Source organism: Talpa occidentalis, unplaced genomic scaffold, assembly GCF_014898055.3.
Source record: "Talpa occidentalis isolate TD23 unplaced genomic scaffold, MPIMG_talOcc4v2.1, whole genome shotgun sequence".
NCBI lineage: Eukaryota > Metazoa > Chordata > Mammalia > Eulipotyphla > Talpidae > Talpa > Talpa occidentalis.
Genome location: NW_026555331.1, coordinates 133,669,607 through 133,693,137, shown reverse-complemented (window position 1 = coordinate 133,693,137; position 23,531 = coordinate 133,669,607). Strand labels below are relative to the sequence as shown.

The 23,531-nt window shown below is 40.4% G+C and overlaps 3 protein-coding genes across 4 annotated transcripts in view; all 3 read left to right on the top strand.

Moving 5' to 3' along the window:
* The window catches only part of CADPS2 (calcium dependent secretion activator 2), a 410,328-nt gene that overhangs the window by 112,199 nt on the left and 274,598 nt on the right, over positions 1–23,531 (top strand). The gene's annotated exons all lie outside the window — the stretch shown is intronic.
* On the top strand, positions 3,469–4,802 carry RNF148 (ring finger protein 148). Its single transcript, XM_054692601.1, has 2 exons — positions 3,469–3,556; positions 3,644–4,802. Exon 2 carries the CDS (start codon positions 3,691–3,693, stop codon positions 4,600–4,602), a length of 912 nt encoding a protein of 303 aa, XP_054548576.1. The 5' UTR covers positions 3,469–3,556; positions 3,644–3,690; the 3' UTR covers positions 4,603–4,802.
* On the top strand, positions 6,742–8,436 carry RNF133 (ring finger protein 133). The gene has a single exon (XM_037512405.2). It carries the CDS (start codon positions 7,025–7,027, stop codon positions 8,171–8,173), a length of 1,149 nt encoding a protein of 382 aa, XP_037368302.1. The 5' UTR covers positions 6,742–7,024; the 3' UTR covers positions 8,174–8,436.

Below are 23,531 nucleotides of genomic sequence, written 5' to 3'. Positions count from 1 at the left end.
TAAGGCAGATGGCAAGATAGAAGGAACAAGGATTTTCAAGCCACTGGATCAACCAACCCTATTGTTTTAATTCTCTTTAGTGTACCTACAAATTTCAGCAGAATGAAAAAATCTTTAATAGTTGGCTGTTAAAGGGCTTCCCCGATGGCGCAGCGGGTTGAGCACAGTGCTGTGAAGATGTCTGCAGCCTCTGCAGTGCTGGTTCGAATCCTGGCTGGGGAGAAACCCACATGGCTTGGCAGACCTCTCCTGCCTCACCCGCTGCTCCCCTCAGCAGTGTATTTCAGTAAATCTGCCTGTTCTGCTCCCCGCTCTGTCTCTGGTGAATCCTCTCACCCTCCCGCACATCTGGCCTGTACCCCTGTTCTTGTATAAATAAATAAATCTTAAAAAAAATACTTGACTGTTAAAAAGAAAGTCTATGTATTAATGGTCTGAAAGATTGTAGTAGTTTCAGTCAGCCAGTCTCCCCACCCCCTTCCTATTCATCCTTGCCCCAGAATAGAAGATTTTAGATCTGGTTCTCATAAAATGGGTGTGGTCTGTAGTCAGGCTTCATGAACTAACAGGCCATTTGTGTGGGTCTCCTCTATTTCTGTTCCACAGAAAACTGGGAAATGAATATGGGTTGAGAGCACCATCTATGATATATTTACTGCCAATTTAAAAGTTCACACCATGATCAGAGCTCAGACCTAATTGTCCACCACAGACCAGATGAGTTTGGGGCTGGTGCCTCCTCCCAAGGCTTTTCTGTTGGAGCAGGGTCTCGTAAACTTAGTAGTGCTACTCTGGGCCAGATAGTTATTGTGAAGGGATGTCATATGCATATGAGAATGCTTGCAACACCTCTGGCTACCTACCAGAGGCTAGTAGTTCTCCCAATTGTGTCTACCAAAAATGACTCCAGAAATAGCCAAATGTCCCTTGGAAGCAAAAATTGTCCCTGACTTGAGAACCACTGTGTTAGAGGTAATGGATTATTTCTCCTATGTGTATTTTAAGTCTCAAATGGTAGAAAGAGGGAGTTCCAACTACCATTATCATTAAGCACTTCATTTTATAGGGAGACAAATACAATGAATTAATTTTTCAAATTGGTCATTTCAACCTTAAAAGGAGCTTCTAGAGGTACATTTTGAGCTCAAATATGATTACTGTTTAAACTCTGTACCCTGAAAAATCAGCAAAATAAAAAAGTGGAGGTAGAGCTACGTTTTTAAAATATTCTATTGTCAAATGTTAAATAATCACAAATTTAACAAAGAGTCTTTAATATGATGTTAAGTTGTCTTCTTAGTAAGATTTCACTTTGTCAGTGTTAATAGAGTCAGCCAGGAGTTGACACTCCATTTGAACCTTGTAAAAGTCTATGTGTAATGACAGGACAGATGTGAACAGAATAAAGCCTAAACAAAATTACATAAATGGCACATGTTGATTTGTTCCAATTTTATTTTTAATAGCAAATATTAACAAAAACACTATGGGTCAGGAAGTACAGTTAAATGCTTTTGAGAAAATGATGGGTTTCTCTCCCAGCTTGCCCATAATCTAACTTAATGTACAGATTTTTATAATGTTCACCTGAAACTTATCTAATGCTATAATGTTACTTCAATAAAAATTGTAATTTTAAAAATCACTATGCTATAAACATTTTTTTAAAGATTTATTTATTTATACAAGAACCGGGGTACAGGCCAGATGCATGGGAGGGTGAGAGGATTCACCAGAGACAGAGCAGGGAACAGAACAGGCAGACTGACAAAATACACTGCTGAAGGGAGCAGCAGGAGTGACAGGAGAGGTCTGCTGCACCATGTGGGACCCTCACCGGCTGGCTGGGATTGAATCGGCGCTGCAGGGGCTGCGGACAGCTTCACAGCGCTGAGCTCAACCGCCTGCACCACCAGGGGAGGCCTGCTATAAACATTTAAAGAACTAAAAAATAAGATTTTTTTTTAAATGTTCATTTCCATTTTGTACTCTGAGAAACAGGGTTCTGTCTTTTTGTATCCACGGGACTTCATGACCTGCCTGTTACATAGCAGATGCCCTATAAATAGTAATAAATAGTGGAAATTTTGCCAGTTAACTCCCTAAAATATACTTTCTATAAAGATTTAAAATAAAACTAGCAAGCATTAAGGTGTCTTTAACATAGTAAAGATGCTGTAGCTTGCAGCAATAAAGTAAAACAGTGATTTGCGATAGTCATCCTTTTCTTGCCACTGCTACCCCTTCCATTACCAGTTGGTTGTTAATTCAACCTTGAAGGTAACTTGGTCTCGTCTGTTTATCTGCTTCTTAAGAGTCCAAGTCACTGTGGTCTTTTGCTAATAAGCCCATCTCTCCAATACTTTTCCTGCCACCCATTTCCACTTATAGCTGCCAATGTGCACATTTTAAAAAGTGAATATCTTGAAACATGTTTAGCTCACCTTCCCAGCTTCAGTCTGTTTCCCTTGTTCCAGGAACATAATTCAGAATCCTCAATCTAATATTCATGATCCTGAGTGCTTGAGTGTTTTTTGCATCTGTCACCCTCCCTTCTCATTTTCTTAGGTTCCTATTCTTTCAACTTCTTGGATGTGCCATGTTACTTCCTTTGTAAGGCATTGAAAGTGCTGTTTTCACTGCCTGAAGTCTTCTTACCTCACTCTTTGCTTGGATGATTCTCATTTATCTTTCAAATCTCACTTTCTTTGAGAGCAGTGCCTGGAGCCCTAATCTAAAGTTGGCTTCCCTTTACATTTATTCTTTCCCTCCATGCACAGTGCTTTCCCTTCAGAGTCCTTTTTGTAAACTTGCAGTTATACTTTAGACATTTGTTTAAAATCTACCCTTTCTAGATAATAAGGTCCACCGAGTAGGCTCATGCCTAATTTCTTCAATGTACAATCCATGCTTAGCATTTGCCTTAATATGTAGTAAGTTCTTAGCAATTCTTTAAGCAAATAAAGTTGAATTTGCCTTGCAAGATGGCAATGTATCAGGTTAATATAATACATATACATTATATATTACATTGTCCTTGTGTTGAATCTTTAGGCCTGGGATAAGTATTTAATATTGAAAGAGAAGGACAATGATTTATTCCTGCTTTCCATTAAGTGGCACGCCGCGAAGCTAAGGATCATATGAGAACTGACCACAAGCAGCTACATGCACTAATATATGAATGATTTCTGCTTTGCCTTTCTGATAGAAAAGCAATGAGTGTAAAGTGGTTAGGCTGCTCTTTCATCTGTCTATATGTAGGAAAGAAGCTCAGGGATTTAAGAAAAAATCTTACCTGTTTATTGCTTTAAAGGTTATTCAAATTCTTATCTACCTTAAGTCATTGCTTAGTAGCTTTTTGGCCAATAGGATTTCAGTTTGCAGTACACTAATATAAACCCTTGGATTGGTTTAGCTACCTCTGATGTCACAATTTCCCCATTAAGAAGTCATAATTCTCTTGAAATCACATTGTACTAATAACAACTCTTATTATTTTGTTTCATCATAAGAAAGATAATCCTCCAAAAATAAATATGCTGGGAGGAGCAAGGTACCTTTGATCCACTTAGACCTTTTCCATTTCTGTGCTTTAATTATTGCCAACAATTGAAGCTAACGGCTTTGCCTTCTTTTACAGTGGATGTTTTGTTTTTCATGTCTGTCAGTTAATAGGCAGATGGAGGAATGAGCCTACTTAGAATTACTCCTTCAACTCACAGTTGTGTTTCATCTCGACTGTGGACACTCAGCATCTTTCTACTGCTTAGCCTTCCTGATGCTAAAGGAAAAGCCATTTGGACAGCCCACCTGAACATAACTTTTCAGGTGGGAAATCGGATCATATCAGAATTAGGGGAGAGTGGAGTGTTCGGGAATCATTCTCCTCTGGAAAGAGTGTCTGGTGTGGTGGTGCTCCCTGAGAGATGGAATCAGAATGCGTGTAATCCCATGACCAACTTCAGCCGACCCAAACAGGCAGACTCATGGTTGGCCCTCATTGAACGAGGAGGCTGTACTTTTACGCATAAAATCAATGTGGCTGCAGAGAAAGGAGCAAATGGCGTGATCATATATAACTACCCAGGTACGGGCAACAAAGTCTTTCCTATGTCTCACCAGGGAACAGAAAACATAGTGGCAGTGATGATAGGCAACTTGAAAGGCATGGAACTTTTGCGCTTGATTCAGAAAGGAATCTACGTGACCATCATCATTGAGGTGGGGCGGATGCACATGCCCTGGCTGAGTCATTATATCATGTCTCTGTTTACCTTCCTGGCCGCCACCATCGCCTACCTTTTCTTGTACTGTGCCTGGAGACCGCGAATGCGCGACTCCTCCACTAGGAGGCGAAGACAGATCAAAGCAGATGTGAAGAAAGCTATTAGCCAGCTTCAACTGCGAGTGCTCAAAGAAGGAGACAAGGAACTGGAGCCAAACGAAGACAATTGTGTCGTTTGCTTTGACATGTACAAGCCCCAGGATGTAGTGCGTATACTAACATGCAAACATTTCTTCCACAAGGCGTGCATTGACCCCTGGCTTTTAGCTCATAGGACCTGCCCCATGTGCAAGAGTGATATTTTGAAAACTTAAAAATAAATCCAGAGTATCTTCTGAAGATTCTGAAGTCTTTTCCAAGATAAAAATAAGATGAATTCTCTTCTAGCACGCTACGTAGAGAGAAAATTCAACTTCAGCTTCTATATACAAGTACTAAAGAGGGTGAAATTCGTGTTTTTAAAATAAAACTTCATACCATGGCCAGCTATTTGAACTTGTTTTTCTATTAAGTTTTAATGGTTATGTTTTTACTCTTATTCAAATAAGGACTTAGCATTTGTTACAATTTGTCTATCCAGGTTACAATGATTGTGGCATGGCTTCCACAGAGAACTAGGATATTTTGAAGTTTCTTTTTAATTATGAATTTTCATTGTTTTCATATTTTGTTTAATTTTTGATATCTAATAATATCTCTGCTGAATTAACTTCATTATAGGATTAGATCTTGATTTAATTATCCATGGTTAATTGATTTTACTAATATCCAGGAAATCTGGTTTCCAGAGCTACAGACTTGAGTAGGTAATGGTATGCTAAATAATTAGATGATAGCACTTTTGATTATGTAACTAAAAATATTTTAAATCATTATAGGTCTCCTTTGAGGCCACATTGCAGAATCTGACCTTTGCTTGCCAGAGCCGCTTGTAGCCTATGAGTTGGTTGTGGTAGCAGAATTCTCTTATAGAAGCACCCCTAGAATATGCTTTCTTTTTCTTACCACAATCTTGGTGTGTGTCCTGTGGGGATATTTTGATACTGTAGAACATACTGAGTTGAAATATTCTTCAATTATCTTTCTGAATGGGACCCCTGGTCTTTCTTTGCCTCTTCCTCTTTCCTAAAAGATGAGTAAACACCTGTGTAACAATGAAGGCCTGGAAACATTTGGGTTTTTGTTTTGATGAAAATGTCTGTTGATGAGGTACTAAATGATTGATGTCCAACTCAGATGGTAATTTGTAAGTCTACATGCTGTATGCTATGTTGTCTGTATGAATAGGTTATGTGGAAATAAAATCAGATGAATGGTCTTTGTTAAAGGAAATCCTCCGAATGACCTTTGAAAAGGAAAATCAGACATTGTGAGTTAAAGGTATCACATCGTACTTATTTTTTATGCCACTTTTTGTTGGGCCAGTGAGTGCCTGTTTCTCCTCCTCTTTTCTGACTCAAGTTTTGATATTGATTCACATCAAACAGCTCCCTTAGTTCTGGTGAAACTCAACCACATAGCACACTTTCCTTAGGTCCAAATCCTTGACTTGGTTTCTTAGCTGGTGAATAAGAAACACTTGACAGATAACCCCAAGAAAGTGTTCACGTCATTCTTTTGCTTTGAAGTCATCGTGCCATTGACATGAGTGCAGCAAAAATATAGGCAGAGTTGTGTGTGGAATCTTCCATGTGGAATGCAGAGTTTGGCAAACATTTTGTTTAAAGCATGACCTTTAATAGTTGCTGCTATCAGTGATGAACTTTAAGTGGGACTTTCAAGTTTTTCTCTTTATAATCTATAGCTACATTTTTGTTTTAAATGAATTGCTCTAAACCAGTATTGCTATATTTAATCTTTCCCCCTATACCTTTCCTTTTCTTCTCTGAAAATATTGTTGGATTAATAACAGATGTCAAGGTCTGGAGTAAGAAATGAGATTTGTCTTCTCATTCCTGATATCCCTATGTGTAGTTAGAGTGAGAAAGTGAGACTGCAGTAATTTAACACATTACCCTACTTTTAAAAAATAAATCAAAACTAAACCGAACCATCAAACTTCTGAGCAAGCTTTACTAAATTCAATACAGTGGTTTACATAATTAGTCAATTCATACTGTGACCATATCCGAACTTAAAATGGATCATTTGGTCATAATACTTATTTTTAATCATTTTTTTTAAAACTTGACATTTTATTGAAATTACTTTCTTTACTTTCTGTGAATAAAAATAACATGGTTTTCTCGTACATACTTTCAGATTTTAAAATGCATGTGTTATTTGAATTTCGTATGTAAATTTTAGCTTGTTATACTTGTTAACATTACTCATCGTTCAGGAATTGGTTGCATCTTATAACATCACAGAAATCACCCATAACAACATTTGAAACTTCTAAGCCAATAAATGTACAGCCTGCAGTGAGCTCTTACCTAATTGGCTGCACTCTCCTCTATGTCACAATCACATCACCCAGCACTAAGCAGAGTCTAGAAATACAGTAGGGAGACTGGAATTTTTTTTCAACTAAAGTTTTTCTCTTTCTCTCTCTAATAAAACATCTAAAACCCATAAGACACCTTTAAGAACTTCTTACCAAAAAATGCTGAAAGACAGTGGAAATTGTTTTCACCCAGAAGATTTTCTTCTTGTTATTTGAAATTGATGGTCAACAGATGTGGCAACCGCATCTCTTTGTTGGGTTCTTCCTTCAGTCACTAGGCAAAGAGAGAGATGAATCTCCTCAAGGTTGGCACTCAGAGAAACAGCACTGTAGCTTGTTGGCTTCTGAAGTTGAGTTTCCTCTGGCTTCTTAGTCAGAGCTCTTGCAGAGCTGGCGCGGTTTGGACTGCGTATATGAACATATCATTTCACGCTTATAATCGCGTGCATTCAGAGCTGGGGGAGACTGGAGTGTTTGGAAGAAGCTCCGCTTTGAAGAGAGTCGTCGGAGTGATTGTGCCACCAGGGGGGAATATTCAAAATGCATGTAGTCCCAACACCAGTTTCAACAGATCGAAGATCTCAGAGGCATGGCTAGCACTTGTTGAACGGGGAGGTTGTACCTTCACGCAGAAAATTAAGGTGGCCATTGCGAAGGGGGCCAGTGGCGTGATCATCTATAACTTTGCTGGAACCGGCAAACAGGTTTTCCCCATCTCACATCAGGCCTTTGAAGACATCGTGGTGGTGATGATTAGCAACCTAGAAGGCAAGCAGATTTTGACTTTAATTCAGATGGGTGTTCACGTGACAGTCGTGGTTGAGGTGGGGAGAAGACACATCCTCTGGATGAATCACTATTTTGCCTCTTTTGTGATTGTCACAACTGCTACCATAGCATATTTCATCTTTTACCATATTCGAAGATTTTGGGTAGCAAGGATTCAGAACAGGAGATGGCAGCAACTGACAGTAGATCTCAAGAAAGCATTCAACCAGCTCCAGCTTCGGGTACTGAAAGAGGGGGATGTGGAAGTAAATCCAAACGGTGATAGCTGTGTCATTTGTTTTGAGCTCTACCAGCCTAATGATATGGTTCGCATTCTGACTTGTAAACACTTTTTCCACAAGAGTTGCATTGACCCCTGGATTTTAGAACATGGGACATGTCCCATGTGCAAATGTGATATTCTTAAAGCTTTGGGGATTAAAGTGGATGTTGAACATGGAACTGTACCTTTGCAACTTCTGATGTCGAATGAATTACCTGGGACCTTGTTACCTAGTGAAGAGGGGACAAATCATGATCTTCCTCCTGCCGGACGATCTGATAAAGTGACTCATTTGGAGAAGGAGGAGGAGCAGAAGACTTCTCAGGATTACAACCAGCCTAATTCAGTTGCAGAAGTTCATCCTTCACCTTGGCAGCATGACCTTTGAGGAAGTGGATTAAACCTGTTTGTCAAATCAGGTCCTATACTGACAAACAGTTTGTTTGAAGTGTCGTTTTTGTGTCCTTCTTTGATATTTTAGTAATTTTCTACATTTATTGTCAACCCTCAAAGACAAAAAAAAAGTCTAGCAGGATTTTTTTTTTAACCTTTGCTACATGTCATTTTTTTTAATCAGTGTTTATTCCTCCTGTGAGTATGTATTTTTGTACACACATGCATATTAAAACCAAAGACAAGCTTTTCCCCTAATTGTTTTTTGTACATATATTGGTTTATATTTTTGGTAAAAACTTGTTAAAATATTTCCATGTTCCTTATAATAGAGAAACTTGCATTAACTTTGAAAAACGTAAATGTTCTTATGTGCTAGGAAAAGTAAAATTTACTCACTATAGTATTTATATATGTAATATACTAACTTTAAGTCATTGTGCTGTTTTGTTTTCCTCATTCTTGCCATGAAAATTTTGCTGTACAGGATCCCATTACTCTTGCTTTTAAACAGTCTGTTCAAGCAGTTTTTGGTATGTTTGTTATCTGCATATGCATAGTCATAGCAATTTTGGTGTTTTTTTTTTTTAAAGATTATTTATGCATACAAGAACTGGGGTACAGGCCAGAGGTGTGGAAGGTGAGAGGATTCACGAGTGACAGAGTGGGGAACAGAACAGGTGGATTGACTGAAATACACTGCTGAGAGGAGCAGCGGGCGAGACAGGAGAGGTCTGCTGCACCATATGGGTTGCTCCCTGGCCAGCCGGAGGATCGATCTTGCACTGCAGTGGCTTCAGATTGCCTCATAGGTTGCATCTTAAACCCTTGCGCAACCAAGGAGGCCTCAAGTCATAGCAATTTTGAAAGTAAAGTGCAAGTTTAAGTGAAGAGTGCATATTTTAGTGTCCAGTATTACCCATAATTGTTAATAATCTTTATAAAGACTTAAATGATAAAGAATTCCTATGACATCTCATTCATGGGATATTTATTTTTTCTTTATTCCACCCATCTCCCCAATTTATCTTTTGCCATGAAATAAAATGTTGAAAGTATGCCAGATTATTTTGGAGGTAAATATCAGTGTAGAAGTTATTACGATGCCAGTTTAGAGTTGTTTGTTTTGTTCACTATATTCCCAGAACCTAGCAAAATGCCAGCACACTATTTTTGAATGAATAAATGAATGATAACTACCTTTTACATAATGTGGCTATGACGTGTTAATTAGAAAAGCTGCGGAGTTTATCCCTGTGATATACAATACTGGGAACTGAAATTTTTCATCCTAAATCACTTTGACAAAATATAAAATTAACTTTTACCTAGAATTTACCATTACAATTTAGTATGCATGATTTAATAAGGAACCTGGCACTCTTCCAGACAGTGAATTTCTGTGCAACCTTAGAGTTCTGTTGAGGAATTTTGTGAGTTGTTCAGGGCTGATGATACTGGGATTCAGAGATGGAGGGATGGTAGTAGTGGTTCTAACCAAGCAAGACTATTTAGAGGACGAGGGATGCCCATTGAAGAGCAGGAGGGTCAGGACACAACAACTGGGCAGATGGCCAAGTGGGTGTGATGTCTGCTTGGTACACACAGACTTCGCCGCCAGCCCTGGGGAGGTATTGACTCAGTTATCACAGGAGCTGCTCCTTGGAAGAACCCCCAGAGCATGAGGGCTCCTGGAGGATTAAGCAGGGACACTGAACAACTTTGTGAGTTTACCCTGGGAAAGCAAAATCATTCCCTGAGGGACCAGTGGTCACATTGGAGAGAGAGGACATTGAGGACCCTATGACAGCTATTCCTGGTGGAATCTGCTCCTAAGCCAGGATAAGCTGTCCTGCTTAGACTGGCCACTTTGGTATCCCTAGCAGCTAAAGTGGAATGACTTCTGCTCGTTGCCCAAGAGTCGTCAGCCATTGAAGTGAATCCATCTGGCGGTGCTGGCAATCCCCAGCCCAGCATCCTGGGATCATTGCAGCAAATCCATGTGGGTACACGATTGACCTCGGCCTGGTCACTTGGTCTTCACGCTGACACTGTGTCCTGTTTTTTTTCTTCCTCTACACATTCTTTGGTATCTTTTCCTGTCCTTTGTTCATCATTATCCACCTTAGACCTGAGTTACCCTCACATGGAAGATATTAGTATATATGCATTTTTATAATTAGGTGGGCAATTAACAGTGTGCTTATTGTCTTGATTTGAGAATTTCCAGTGGATGTTTTCCAAAGGGTGTTTAGAATCTATGAGGCAGGGAAGGAACAGGCAAGTGCATGAGCTGGGGAAATATCCTAACCGAGCATCTACCAGGGAGCAGGCAGAGGACCCAGTACTTCCCAGAGCTGTTTCTTATGTCAGAACAAAGCAGCACTTTTAATCCTTGTCTTTACAATGTTGTAAACAGATCAATAAACTTCTTTTACTCTGGGTTTAATAACCAGGTTCTGGAAATAGCTTCACTGTGTTGAGTGTTAGATATTATTCATTGTGGTAGACTTTTACCTATTCCGTGGGCTATGCCATTTTCTTTTATATCCAGTGATGTTACTATATTTTACCATAATGATATGGGACTGAAATGTTAGTTATTTGACTCTAATACCAGTGGCATCATGGATTTCCATTTGTATATATTTTTGCTTTCTCTGATAAAAAAATTTTGATTTTCTCCCTATCCCTTTCTGTCCCCTTACAGAGTAGGGGGTGGATGTTGCTTATTAAAAATAAGCTTTTTTTCTCTGTTGCTAGGATAAATTAGGCTTAATCTTGAAATAATTCTGAAACATTTTAGCCCTGATTGGGCAATGCTCTAGGTAGAACTATGCATCAACTTCAGTGTACACTACACTGTTTCTTACTGTAGAATTATTACAAAGTAATTTGTTCTTTGTTGTTGGAAAATGTCTATAGAATACTAGCTGGCACTTTTCCTTCAGCACCCCTCTCCCTGCCCCAACTGACAAGTTTTGTTATTTTATCATTGGTTTCCCGTGAATGGGAGTTTTGTGTTTTCTTTTGTAATCATTGTTTTCTCATGAGGTGATGTGATTGTCCTTTGGAGAGATGTTGGCCAGCCATTTTGTTGGCAAAAATGTACATTCTACAAAGGGTTTACTGAGCCAGGGATCTGGCATTTTGATTTTAGCTGAGTGTCCAATTAGTGTTCTCTTCTACAAATTCACTAGTTTTAAAGGAGCGTATAAGAAACAAGAGGGGTGGGAGGGTGGGGATCAGATTTTGGAGAAGTGATGAAAGAAAAAGAGAAGCATTTCATGGGTTGATGTTCTGAAGGAGTAACATTTAATAATGACTCCATGTTCCTGCCCAACTACTTATTATCAGTACCAGTCTTTTGTATTTTGTTTATTTGGTTCTACATTAATTTCTTAATGTTCAGGCTTAGTGATGAAAAATAAAAATATGTTATTGCAGTTACCAGCACCGAAATACCTAAAAATATGTATCTAGTTTTTCTATATGACAAGGGCTCTTTTGGGGAGTGGGGTCATGTATGCAGAGATGAGCTGCTCCCTATGCACAGGTGTTAGTTGTCCCATCACAGTCTTTATCTCAGCTACGCCACAGCTCATAGCACCTCTCTCCATAGTCATGCTTTGGTCTTTGTTGGACCTCTTAAGCTACTGAGTTCCTTGATGATTTGATTTCCCCAGCTGCATGAACTTTCCACATCATTGCTGATCAGGGCACCTCTGTCTTCACACTCTCTACACCTGCAACAGTGAATACACTATTGTTGCCACACTCCAAGTTATGTCATCTTTGAAAGTTTCCCAGCCTACAGCATCTTTGCCAGAATTGCTCTCTTCCACTTGCACTTTGGGATACACCTCTTCCACTTGCACTTTGTTCTTGCTCCAAGCTGAGCTAACCCTTAAGCATCCATTCTCAGCCCATGTCATCTTTTCTAACCTCAGTCAAGACCCAGGAGTAAGCTGAAGTTTTATTCTACCAAGTTCCATTGAATCCTGACTACCTCGGCTTTTTCTGCAGGATTGTTTTTCTACCCCGAGTCATTCCTGCTCTGTTTTTGATACTTCCACTCCTCACTGTTGTAAAACCTGATTTCTGGTTCATTGAAATGTTTATCCAACTTCTACCAGATTGTTATTTCTGCCTAAAAATCCCTTATCAATCTCTACTCCCTCCTGTAGTCCCCATATAACACTACTTCTCAGCCGCAGCTGCACTGCACAGTCACCCAGAAAACTTGGAAAAAGTTCAGTGCCCAGACTTGCAACTACGAGCTCTGTGCTGGAACCTAGGCCTCAGAAACTTCAGTCGCTTTGGTAATTCCAGTGTGCAGACAAGGTTGAGAAGCTACACCTTGGTGCTGTTCTGAGGAGCCAATGCTTCATTCCCAGCTGCCTTCAAATTGACTTGTTTTCACTTCACTGAAAATGTTTAACTAGAAATCTAAATATTAAGATATAGTGGGTTCCATTTCATGGAGAGGAATTGATAAAGGCTCTGGACTATGAAAGAATGGGTTTCAGCTGGAGAAGCAAGCAGCATTTTAAAAAAGGAAATAACACTTGAAATGGTATCACTACCAGTTTGGGAAGAAGGGCAATTTGGATGGCGAGAACAGCGAACAGAAGTATTTTTTAAAAAGAGGTTTGAGTGTCATGTAGAATTTTGGTTAAGGATAAAGGCAGGGAATTCTGGAGGCTGTTGAAATGATAATCTTGGAGTGAAAAGTTGGAAATATAAACTAAGACTAAGGTGACTATATGGTGGGTTACCCCCAAGATCATATGCTGTTTGATGATTTCATTTGTGGAGATGAGTTTTCTATGTCATTTTTTTAGGGATCCAACTAATAACTGATGTAAATGTTCCTTATACCCATAACCTTCACCTCAGATTAGTACCACATTGGATGTAGAAGAGAGAGAGTATTGGTCAGGAAGAATTGAGTCAGGATTATTTCTTGGCCATTAAGTGAGGAAGACATACAGAGAGGTGAAGCAGACTTGGGTAGGAGTTCAAATTTGAGTATGTAGACTTTGAGGAACACAAAGGACTTGTATGTGATCACACAGCTGAAAATATTGGTGTATATTAAATAATGTAGCAAAAGGCTTGATGCATGGTAAGTACTTAATTGTAATTTAGGTACAAAAACAACCCACCATTTGTTTTTATTGATAAGTTAGTGATTCACTATTACATAACATACATTGTAACTATTATGAACCCCCTGATTTTGCAGTATCCCCACTGTAAATGGGGTGGCTTTTTTTTTTTTTCTCCTACCACTTAGTGTCTGAGTGAAGCTGGAGATTGTAACAGGGTTGGAGAGGTTGTTGGTGATAATAGCTACAATGTATTATGTGCACCTAACAGGTAGAAACTCATTAAATCCTAACAAAAACTCTGAGGTAGATGAGGAAATTGAGTTCCCCTGGGAGGCTAGGTAACTTGCTCAAAGCTAGACAGCCAACATATAAATCCTGTATTTGACATTTGTCCTGGTTCTGGTTCCATACTCACTGCCTTGACTACACTACAATTAGCTCAGTAAACCAAGGTTTTGAGGAGAAAGTAGTAAGCTAGCTCCAGTATTCTCTGCACATTTGAACCTTCAAAGAAAATCACAGCTAAAGCATTGGACAGCAGTAGCAGGAGGGTGGTGGAAGTGATAATCTTGAAAGATCTCCAGGTGATTAGTACAGAAAGAGGAGTGTGGGTGGGCAAGGATGTCTGTGGGGCTTGTCTGATTAAGGAAAAGAGAAAGCTGAATTCTAGAGAGATGCTTCCATTGAGGAAGTGCTGATTCTGGAGCTGGTAGCGCTTGCATAATGAAGTTCTAGTCTGATATCATTCAACAATTGCTATGGGTGCTTTTTTAGCCCAGGCATGAGCGGCACAACTGTCTGTCAGAAATGACACTGTGCTTTTCCATCAGATGACATGCATTCTTATCTTGTCCAGGGTGAAGCCTCTCTGAGCAGCACCATTATCACCTGAGCATGTAAGAAAAGCAAAATTCTTAGGCCCTGCTGCAGACCTAGAGTTTTTGGGAGCATTAAATGAGTGTAGGGGCAGGAAGGGCACAGTACAGAATCTCTATGATCCAAGCAGATGGGGGAAGGAGGAGTCCTGGAGCCCTCAGTGGCTTTTTCAGGCATTTGTTGAGTTTCCCAGGTACATGGCAGGCAGGGGTGCCAGGCGGCTGGGCGGCTGGCAGGCCTCCCAGCCCCCAGCAAATCTCCACTCTTTCTGGGCTCCCTGGCATTCTTTCATGGTCTCTGCTTCTCTGCTGGTTCTCCTTCTGCAACGCCACCCTTATAAGCCCCGTCTCAGCCCAGGTGTACCCACCTATGTATGCCCATACCCTACTCCAGGTGCCCGCCATCAGGCATGCATTCAGGACTGCAGGGATCCGTCATCAATCTAATGGCAGGAGGGCAGAAAAACATGACACTCATTTACCCTACAATGAACTTCTACCTGTTGTATGCATGTACTAGAACCCTGTGTATGTATGTACTGTAGCCCTTATTGTCATCTCCTCCCTCGCCATCTCTATCCCAAGGTCTGCAGTGGGTTCCAGCTATTTTTTCCAACAAGTCTTCCATGGGGTCTGATGGGCATTCAAATGTTCAAATCTTTACTGTCTCAGAGGGTCAGTTCACTTTCAAAAAAGGATGCATCACACAGTAATGAGGCAAATAGCATGAAGGTAATTGTGAATCTTAAAGCATTAAAAGAATACAGCAATAGTTGCTGTGACTATAATAAAAAGTTAATAGGCACATTTGGGCACATTTCATGTGTCCAGCTTCTCTGATTGATGCATGGCATGTGATACACATTCTACCTCCTTCCTCTCCCTGTTCTGGTTAATCTACCACTATCATTATCACTGTGCCCATGAAGAAAACAAGCTTTTATGCAATCTAAGAATTCCAAGGAAGAAATATATCTCAAAAAGCAGAAACAGTTTAGGACTGAGTTTATACCATAGACTGGGTAATACCATGCTATACTCTGGAAGAGTAATTTTTAACACGATCTATGCACAGAGGTCTGAAGAGATCTGAATATACTGAAACAGACCATAGGGGACATGAAGAAGAGAATCATGTAAATTCCTAGGTTTGGCTCCATGAAACCAGCTTCATAGATGCTGGAGCAAGAATCCATTAAGTTTTCACAAAAAAAGAGTGCTGAAAATAAGTGTGAGAGGGTCATGGGCATGTAAGCAGGGCATGGAGGGTGCATGGTATCGGCTGTGCGTGACAACATATTGCTTCTGTCAATGGAGTTACTTTGCTTTTTTTTTTTTTTTTTTTTGAGAGACAATTTATCCATATTTGTAGGTTCATGAATTAATCATTCATTCAATAAATATTCATTGCCCTGCAAATGTAGCAGTGACCCCTACAAGTCACATTGCTCCCTGGAGCTTACTTTCTAGTGGGAAGAAAATAAATATATAATAGGTTAAAGAATTATAAGTGCTATGGAGAAAAATAAAACAATAGCAGGGGAGCTGTGGGAGGCAGAGTTGCAATTTTAAATAGAGGAGCCTCACCAAAAAGAAAAAGTCTTGAAGGGAATGAGGGCCCTTAGTAGAAGCATAAAGAAAAAAATAGAGTGTGTGCAAATCCAGGTTTGTCCTGACATCCCAGGAGTGTTTCACCAGGAGGGCGAAGACAGTTAGCTGCCATTGTTCTCTGTAGAATGGGAAGAACTTAGAATTTTCCTTTGCTGTTACAGGCATCAGAACCAGAGAAAATGACAGCCAGAGGGAGAATGTTGTCACCTGGAAACAACTTGCTAGTAGCAGGTCCTGTACATACCTAGATTATTGCCTCAGAACAACTTCTCTTCCCTAAAGGAATTTGATGTTTGGATGTTGTTTTAATGGTGGTGAGGGAATTCAAGCTCTGAAAGGGTGATTGGATTGATTTCTACCTTTGATGGCCTTCACCTTCCTGAAAATCAGATACTGAGATTAGAAAACAGCATTGTTATTCCAGGTATAGTTGCCACTGGTGGAAAAATAAATAACTACAAGGTATGAAGAATAAATAATTGCAAGGCATAAACTAGACAGTTCAAATATCTATTGAGAGCCTCTCTAGGCCAGGAAAATAGAGTCAAGTTTTGGCTTGATTTTTGTCTTAATAGAATGTGTGCTCTTAAGATTGACTTTACTTTCCAGAAATGTCCTTATTTTCATTTTGGAACTGTTTTCTCTGCTGTAGGCCTGGTTTATCAAGAGTAAATAACTTGCTATCCTTAAAATTCATGTTGTGTAAGGTTAGAAGATGAAAGGGTAGTAGCTTGCTTCCTGGTGTCCTAGATTGTAGTATGGAAAGAAAGATTTGGGTTTTAAAAATGTCTTCTTCCAACCTCTGTGTCTATGTTAACATCCATTTCCTTAAAGAAAGTTACTTTTGATGTATCTGCAGCCAAGAACCACTATTTACTTTATTATTCATTGTGGATTTGTTTAAAATTTTAAAACCATGTATTTGACATACTCTGAAATGCATCACAGAATAATTTAGCTTGATGGAAGCAACTGATATGTGAAAGAAAATGTAGAGTAAATGTAATTTGTAGAGTTTAGGTGAGAGGTATATGTCAGAACAACAGATTATGTACTATCAGTTTTAAGTTCTGATTTCTTCACATTTCATAAGAATGGGCTTGAGTAAATCAGTGATCTCTGAACCATTACAGTCTTTTTTCAATATTCCTGTATGTTTGCTACATGCTTCTAGGTATCATGGCAATGTCATACCACTCCAGGTGTCTATTCTAGAAGCTTACTTTCTGTCTCTACTTGTTGAGAACAGGTAACAATTCAAGTACAGGCATTGTGCACAGGTCGCACTTTGCATAACACTGAATAAAAATAGATATTACTTTATCATCTCATGATACTCAAATTGTATTGAAAATGTGATGTTATCCCTACTCCACCATGGTTCACATTCTGTTTGTGTTAACACCTGGATCACTAGGGTCACATCACTCAGGTCTGATTCTTCCTCAATTTTGTTACGTTATTTCCTGGCCCAGGAGAGGAGAGAGGCATAGAAGTGAGAGTGAGATGACAGAATTACACAATGAAAATTGAAATATTGTAAAACTGGAAGATACCACATTGTGTTGATATTATATAATAAAGATAAATTAGATCTTATGAGATTCAAAAAGTAATTCTCTGAATTTTAAAAAAAAATTATTATGATGATGGGGGCAGGGAGAGCAGAATAAGATAGCCTAATTATTATTATGATGGGGGCAGGGAGAGCAGAATAAGGTAGCAGAATAAGGAGAGGGAATATCTCCTTTCACTTTGTATCTACATACAGACATTTGAATGTGAAATTCACATTTGCCACCCCATGGATCCCTTTTCCATGTGACCATGACCTTCACCTTCAGGGGCTGAAGCCCAGGCTAGTGCCCAGTGGTCTTGTATTTGTGCACAGAGTGAGTCATTTGGTCAGTTCTTCAGTTTTAGGCTCACTAGTGACAGGGCTAAGGACAATTTGCCGCTAGCTTTAGGGATATTTGATCAGTGAGTTGGAAAATGCCCATAAAGGAAGACAGGGGATTTACTATGAGCTGAAATTGAAGAAAAACACCTTGAAATGTTGATAAAATTGGAATAGCACACACACACACATTTCAAAACACAGTTACATGCTTTTCAAATGACATGTTCATTTGGATATAAACTCATCTCAATTCTTAGCACAGACTTGTGAGAAGATGTTGGTAGTTTGGGGCTTTCCATTTGCTCTAAGGGACTTAGATTAGTTATAAGGGAATTTTTATAGGGCCTCCCCTGGTGGTGCAGGCAGTTGAGCGCAGCGCTGTGAAGCTGTCTGCAGCCTCTGCATCCTGGCTCCATTCTGGCTGGCTGGTGAGATACCCACATGGCGTGGCAGACCTCTCCTGTCTTGTCCACTGCTCCCCTCAGCAGTATATTTCAGTCAGTCTGCCTGTTCTGTTCCACGTTCTGTCTCTGGTGAATCCTCTCACCCTCCTGCACATCTGGCCTGTACCCCAGTTCTTGTATAAATAAAATAAATCTTTTTAAAAAAATAAGGGAATTTTTGTAAATCGAACTTGATCATAATGTTCAGTGTCCTATTTCAATGCTTAAAATATATTAAATGGAAAATGATAACACAGATTATTCAATTTTAAACTACAATTATCTACTATGATAGAAAAAAAGACTGAAGAATGTTCATCTTTTTTACTTTTGAAGTTATCTGAGAAATCGGAAATATTTACTTTGCTGTGCTTTCCAAATTTAGTAAAATATGTGTATAGAAAAGCAGGAAACAGTATTTGCTTTAAAAAAATCCATGTTTCAGAAAATCTTTTGTTAAAAAGTGAGAGATAATGAGGTTCAGGAAAGTGCAGAAAAAACACTGTTGTCTCACACTGGCTACTTTTTGTGAATTCCGACTCCCATAGGCAGTTAGTAATCTTTATAGAATTGTGTTTGGGAAAAACTATGAACTGGGAATATTACAAAAGGGAAGGGTCTTATACCTCTAAATCATATGCAGCATTGTAAATCGATGTCATCTAAAAAAAAAAAAAACCCATAGGGCCCTCCCAAATAAAATTCCTTACTGGAAAGGCATATGGGAGTTTTGAGAGCACCTGCTTCCTAGTTTACTTTAGGTCTAGAAGTTATCACTTTACCTTAGCATATTATTATTATTATTATTATTTTAGATTTATTTATTTATACAAGCACTGGGTACAGTCAGAAGTGTGGGAGGGTGAGAATTCACCAGAGCCATAGCGGGGAACAGAACAGGCAGAGAGACGAAATACACTGCTGAGGGGAGCAGCAGGTGAGACAGGAGAGGTCTGCGCGCCATGTGGGACCCTCGCTGGTGGCCGGGGATCGAACTGGTGCTGCAGAGGCTGTGGGCAGCTTCGCAGCCCAGTGCTCAACCGCTGCGCCACCAGGGGAGGCCCTACCTAAGCTTATTTTTTAAATAAAAGATTTGTTGCTATTAGATATGATTTCTTCACATTTGCCAAAGGATTGTATTGGTTAAACCATTGGTTTCCAAACTGTTGGAAATCATGAATCAGTAAAAAACATAGGTGTCCAGTAGAGCTTTATTAGTCAAGAAAGATTATTAACAAGAAAATGAACCAATGTTTTACTATTAATAACATTGTATTACAAAGAAATAACTTGCTGCACCTATACTTTTTTAAAAGATTTATTTATTTATGCATACAAGAACTGGGGTACAGGCCAGATGTGCAGGGGGTGAGAGGATTCACTAGAGATGGAGCGGGGAACAGAACAGGCAGATCGACTGAAATACATGCTGAGGGGAGCAGCGGGTGAGACAGGAGAGGTCTGCTGCGCCATGTGGGTAGCTCCCTGGCCTTCCGGGGATTGAACTCATGCTGTGGAGGCTGCAGATAGCTTCACAGCGCTGTGCTTAACCCCCTGAGCCACCAGGGATGCCCTGCACCTATAATTTCTATTAAAATATTGAATAAATTGAGCTTTATTAAAATTACTTTGTAACTGTTAATTTTTTACACTCAGTCAGTGCAAACCTTCTTACTATGTTGAAACCACCACCTTTTGTACTTGGTGACTTTCCAAAGGTCATTACCACGAGAAAAACCTAATGATTTCCTTTAAATTTTGAGTAATGGTACAAACTCTGCAGACTTCACAGGTGCTGCTCCAATGTGAATTCATAGTCTGAGAGGGGAGAACCACTGGTGCTCTACAGAACTTGCAGTAACATGAGGACAGGCACATTTATGCCTTCAGAGAAAATGTGACAGATGTGCTGAGAGGACTCAGAATAAAGAAATGGCATCACAAGAGGTAGAGAATAACAGGAGTCTGTTCTCCCTCCTTGTGCTCTCCAGCTTGGTTTAATGAGCTATAAGTTGATAAATCACCAGGTTGGATTATATGATGGTCAGGAGGACCACAACTTGAACAAGACTGGGCTTATTTTCACTTCTCTGTGGTTTTGTGTAACCTCAGCTTTTTTAAAAGATTTATTTATTTATGCATACAAGAACTGGGGTACAGGCCAGATGTGCAGGGGGTGAGAGGATTCACTAGAGATGGAGCGGGGAACAGAACAGGCAGATCGACTGAAATACATGCTGAGGGGAGCAGCGGGCGAGACAGGAGAAGTCTGCTGCGCCATGTGGGTAGCTCCCTGGCCTTCCGGGGATTGAACTCGTGCTGTGGAGGCTTAATATATGTAAAGCCTAGGATGAATTTTGGCTGTTTTCAAAATGTAGGGTTTTTGTTTTGTTTTGTTTTGTTTTGTTTTAATCACGAGACACCTGGACTTAAATGTCTGTGGCCTGCCAGGCTTCTGTGACAAAGGACAGATATCTCCCCAAGCCTGGTCTTCCTCTCCTCTTTAGATCGCACCCTCAGCCGCTGTTCTCTGCACCCAAGCAGGCCTTCTCCACACCACTGAGAAATGCTGTGATTCCCTTATTCACTGTCCCGTGGTCTCCTCTCTTTTCCAAACTCATTCAATCGAAAGATCTCTGCTTACTTCTTGGGGGAAGCCTCTTGTGACCTGCTTGACTAGCTTCAAGAGCTTCTTCCAAACTCTCGTGACCCCAGAAATTCTCAAGGGTCATCAAGGTGCAGTCATTTGAGTTTGTGTAATTACTGCTTCTTCCACTGCAGTCTCTGTGAAGGCAGCAAACCCAGGACATTTTGCTCCATAGTATTTTCCCAGCACTGGACACTTTGCCCAGCACACAGTGTGAGACGAGTTATGAGGGAAGAAACCCGGAGAGCCTGGAGGGCCAAACGATTGTTCCCCATTAAGGGCACAGAAGTAAGTTCTCCAGAGCAGTGGAGGAGAGGGGTGGAAAGACAGGTTGGGGAGACTGGGTGGATGGAGAGATTGGATGAATGAGGAGACTGGCACAATCCAGTGTCGACAGGGAGTCCATGACTGGCTTTGGCCACACAAAGACCTGACAGGAAATAGTGGTGTTTACCTGATATCTCATGAGACTAACTCTCACTGTTAACAAAGCTTCGGGAATTGAAAACATCCACAGATAGTATATAGATCACAGGAATTGTTAAAGAATATTTTTTGTTGGGCCTCCCCTGGTGGTACAGCGGTTGAGCACTGGGCTGTGAGGCTGCCCACAGCCTCTGCAGCGCCGGTTCGTTCCCCGGCCACAGGCGAGGGTCCCACACACACAAAAAAAAAAAAAAAAAGAAAGAAAGAAAGAATATTTTTTGGGTATTATTAAGGAGAATAAGGCATCTCTTATCAGTGGAGCTCTTGTCAAAGATTTCCTGGCTGAATACACGCTGGCAGCCTTCCCAGGAACCATCTTGTCCACATCCATGATGATTCGGCAAGCAGATAATGTTTTGCTTGTCATTATACAATCCTTTTAAATCAAAGACGTGATGCCTTGGGCCTTCCTGGTGGTGCAAGTGGTTAAGAAGCAACCTATGAAGCTGTCCGTAGCCACTGCAGCTCGAGTTTGATCCCCCAGCCGGCCAGGGAGCTACCCACATGACGCAGTAGACCTCTCCTGCCTCACCCTCTGCTCCCCTCAGCAGTGTATTTCGGTCAATTTACCTGTTCTGCTCCCCATTCTGTCTCTGGTGAATCCTCTCACCCTCCCGCACATCTGGCCTGTACCCCGGTTCTTGTAGAAATAAATTTTTAAAAAAAACAAAAGTGAGCAGGGGAGTGGGAAGGGTCACGTAGCAGTCAGCTCACTGAAATGTGGAGAAACATGACAGCACAGAATGTATAGTTTTCTGATGCCAGGCCCCCGATTCCTGCACTTAATCAGTTGCGTGTTTGATGGCATTATCACAAGAAGGTCGTTGAGATACAGAACATACAGCTGTCAAAGGTGAACCCCAGGTGAGGGTAAAGGAATGTTGCTTTTGGGTTGCACAGGCCAGGTCAGACTTCCCTCTGACTTGTCTAAATCACCTACATGCAATTTCCCAGTCCAGCGTCTGTTTTCCTCTCTCTCATTTCCCTTTTTACACGAGCTTCCTAAGAGCAGTTTATATCTGCTGTCGTAATTGTATTGCCTTGAGTCCTCACCCTCCCTCCCTCCTGTAGGTCTCCCCCACACTTCACTCCAGCAGACCTGCTCCACCAGTGGTGACCTCATGATGAGAAACAACAGTCAGTTCTCTTATTTTAGCTTAGTTCTCTATGATTATTAACATGCCCATATTTTTCCTTATTCTCTGGCACCACTAACTTCCCCTGGATCCAGTTTTGTCAACTGTTTACATGTAGGTATTTCATAGAATTTCATTCTTTTTTTATTGAGTAATGTTACATTATAGCATTATGTAAGTCTTAGGTGTGCAGAATCATCATTTCTTTATGCTACATAATATTCACCACCACATGTCCAGATTCCCTTCATGCCATTGATTCCTTCCCCCCAATTTATCCTGTTTCCCTTCCCCCTCCTCTTCTGATACCCACTAACTTGGCCTCGTAGTCTAAAAGTTTATTTTTTATTGAGTTCATTTTTTTTTTATTGAAATCACATGGTACTTGATTTTTTTTTTACTAGAATTTTTTTTTACTATACTAATCCAATAACACCCTCCAACACCCACCAGCGCATACAGATAACACACACACTCTGCTCCGTCTATATTCTTTAATCTTCAATTTTTGGTTACTAGAATCCAGGCACCCCAGGAGACAGCTGTAACTCCTAAATTCTCCTGCCTTACTTTCCGCCTTCTGTCAGTCATCAAGCTGTGTCAATTCTTTCTCCTAGCACTCTTTTGCCTCTCCCTCACTCTCTAGCCTCAGGTTTGTACTGTTTTCACTGGGTCTGCTGTGCTCCTGTGATAACTGGTATCCTGATCTCTGCCCTAGTCCAGTGTCATCTACTCTTGATGTTGCCACCATCCATTTGCCTCAGCACGGCTTCTCAGCACTTGAGCACCTGTGTTCTGCAGCCATTATTGGCTGCCCATCACCAGACAGCTCTGCTTCCTTCCTTGGCACCCGAGCATTTTGCCATCTGCTCTCTGCTCTTGTTGGCACAACTTTTGCTGCCCTCACCCTCATATTTAATGCTCCTGCTGTATGAAAATTTTCACATTCCCTTCAAAAGCCCTGCTGTTTTATGCTTAGGCTTCTTGACTCCTGTTCTTTTGTTTTTTTGAAATGCATTGTGATTCAGATCACTGGTCCCTTGTGTCTCTCCCAAAAGAGATCATAACTCAGTTCCTTTCCTTTCCCTCTTCTTTTCCATAGGCTTCTATTATGACTCTTACCCTGTTATATTTTATTGTT

Excerpts from the sequence above, each read along its gene's own strand:
- RNF148 (XM_054692601.1), top strand. The coding sequence starts at position 3,691 with ATGAGCCTACTTAGAATTACTCCTTCAACTCACAGTTGTGTTTCATCT.
- RNF133 (XM_037512405.2), top strand. The coding sequence starts at position 7,025 with ATGAATCTCCTCAAGGTTGGCACTCAGAGAAACAGCACTGTAGCTTGT.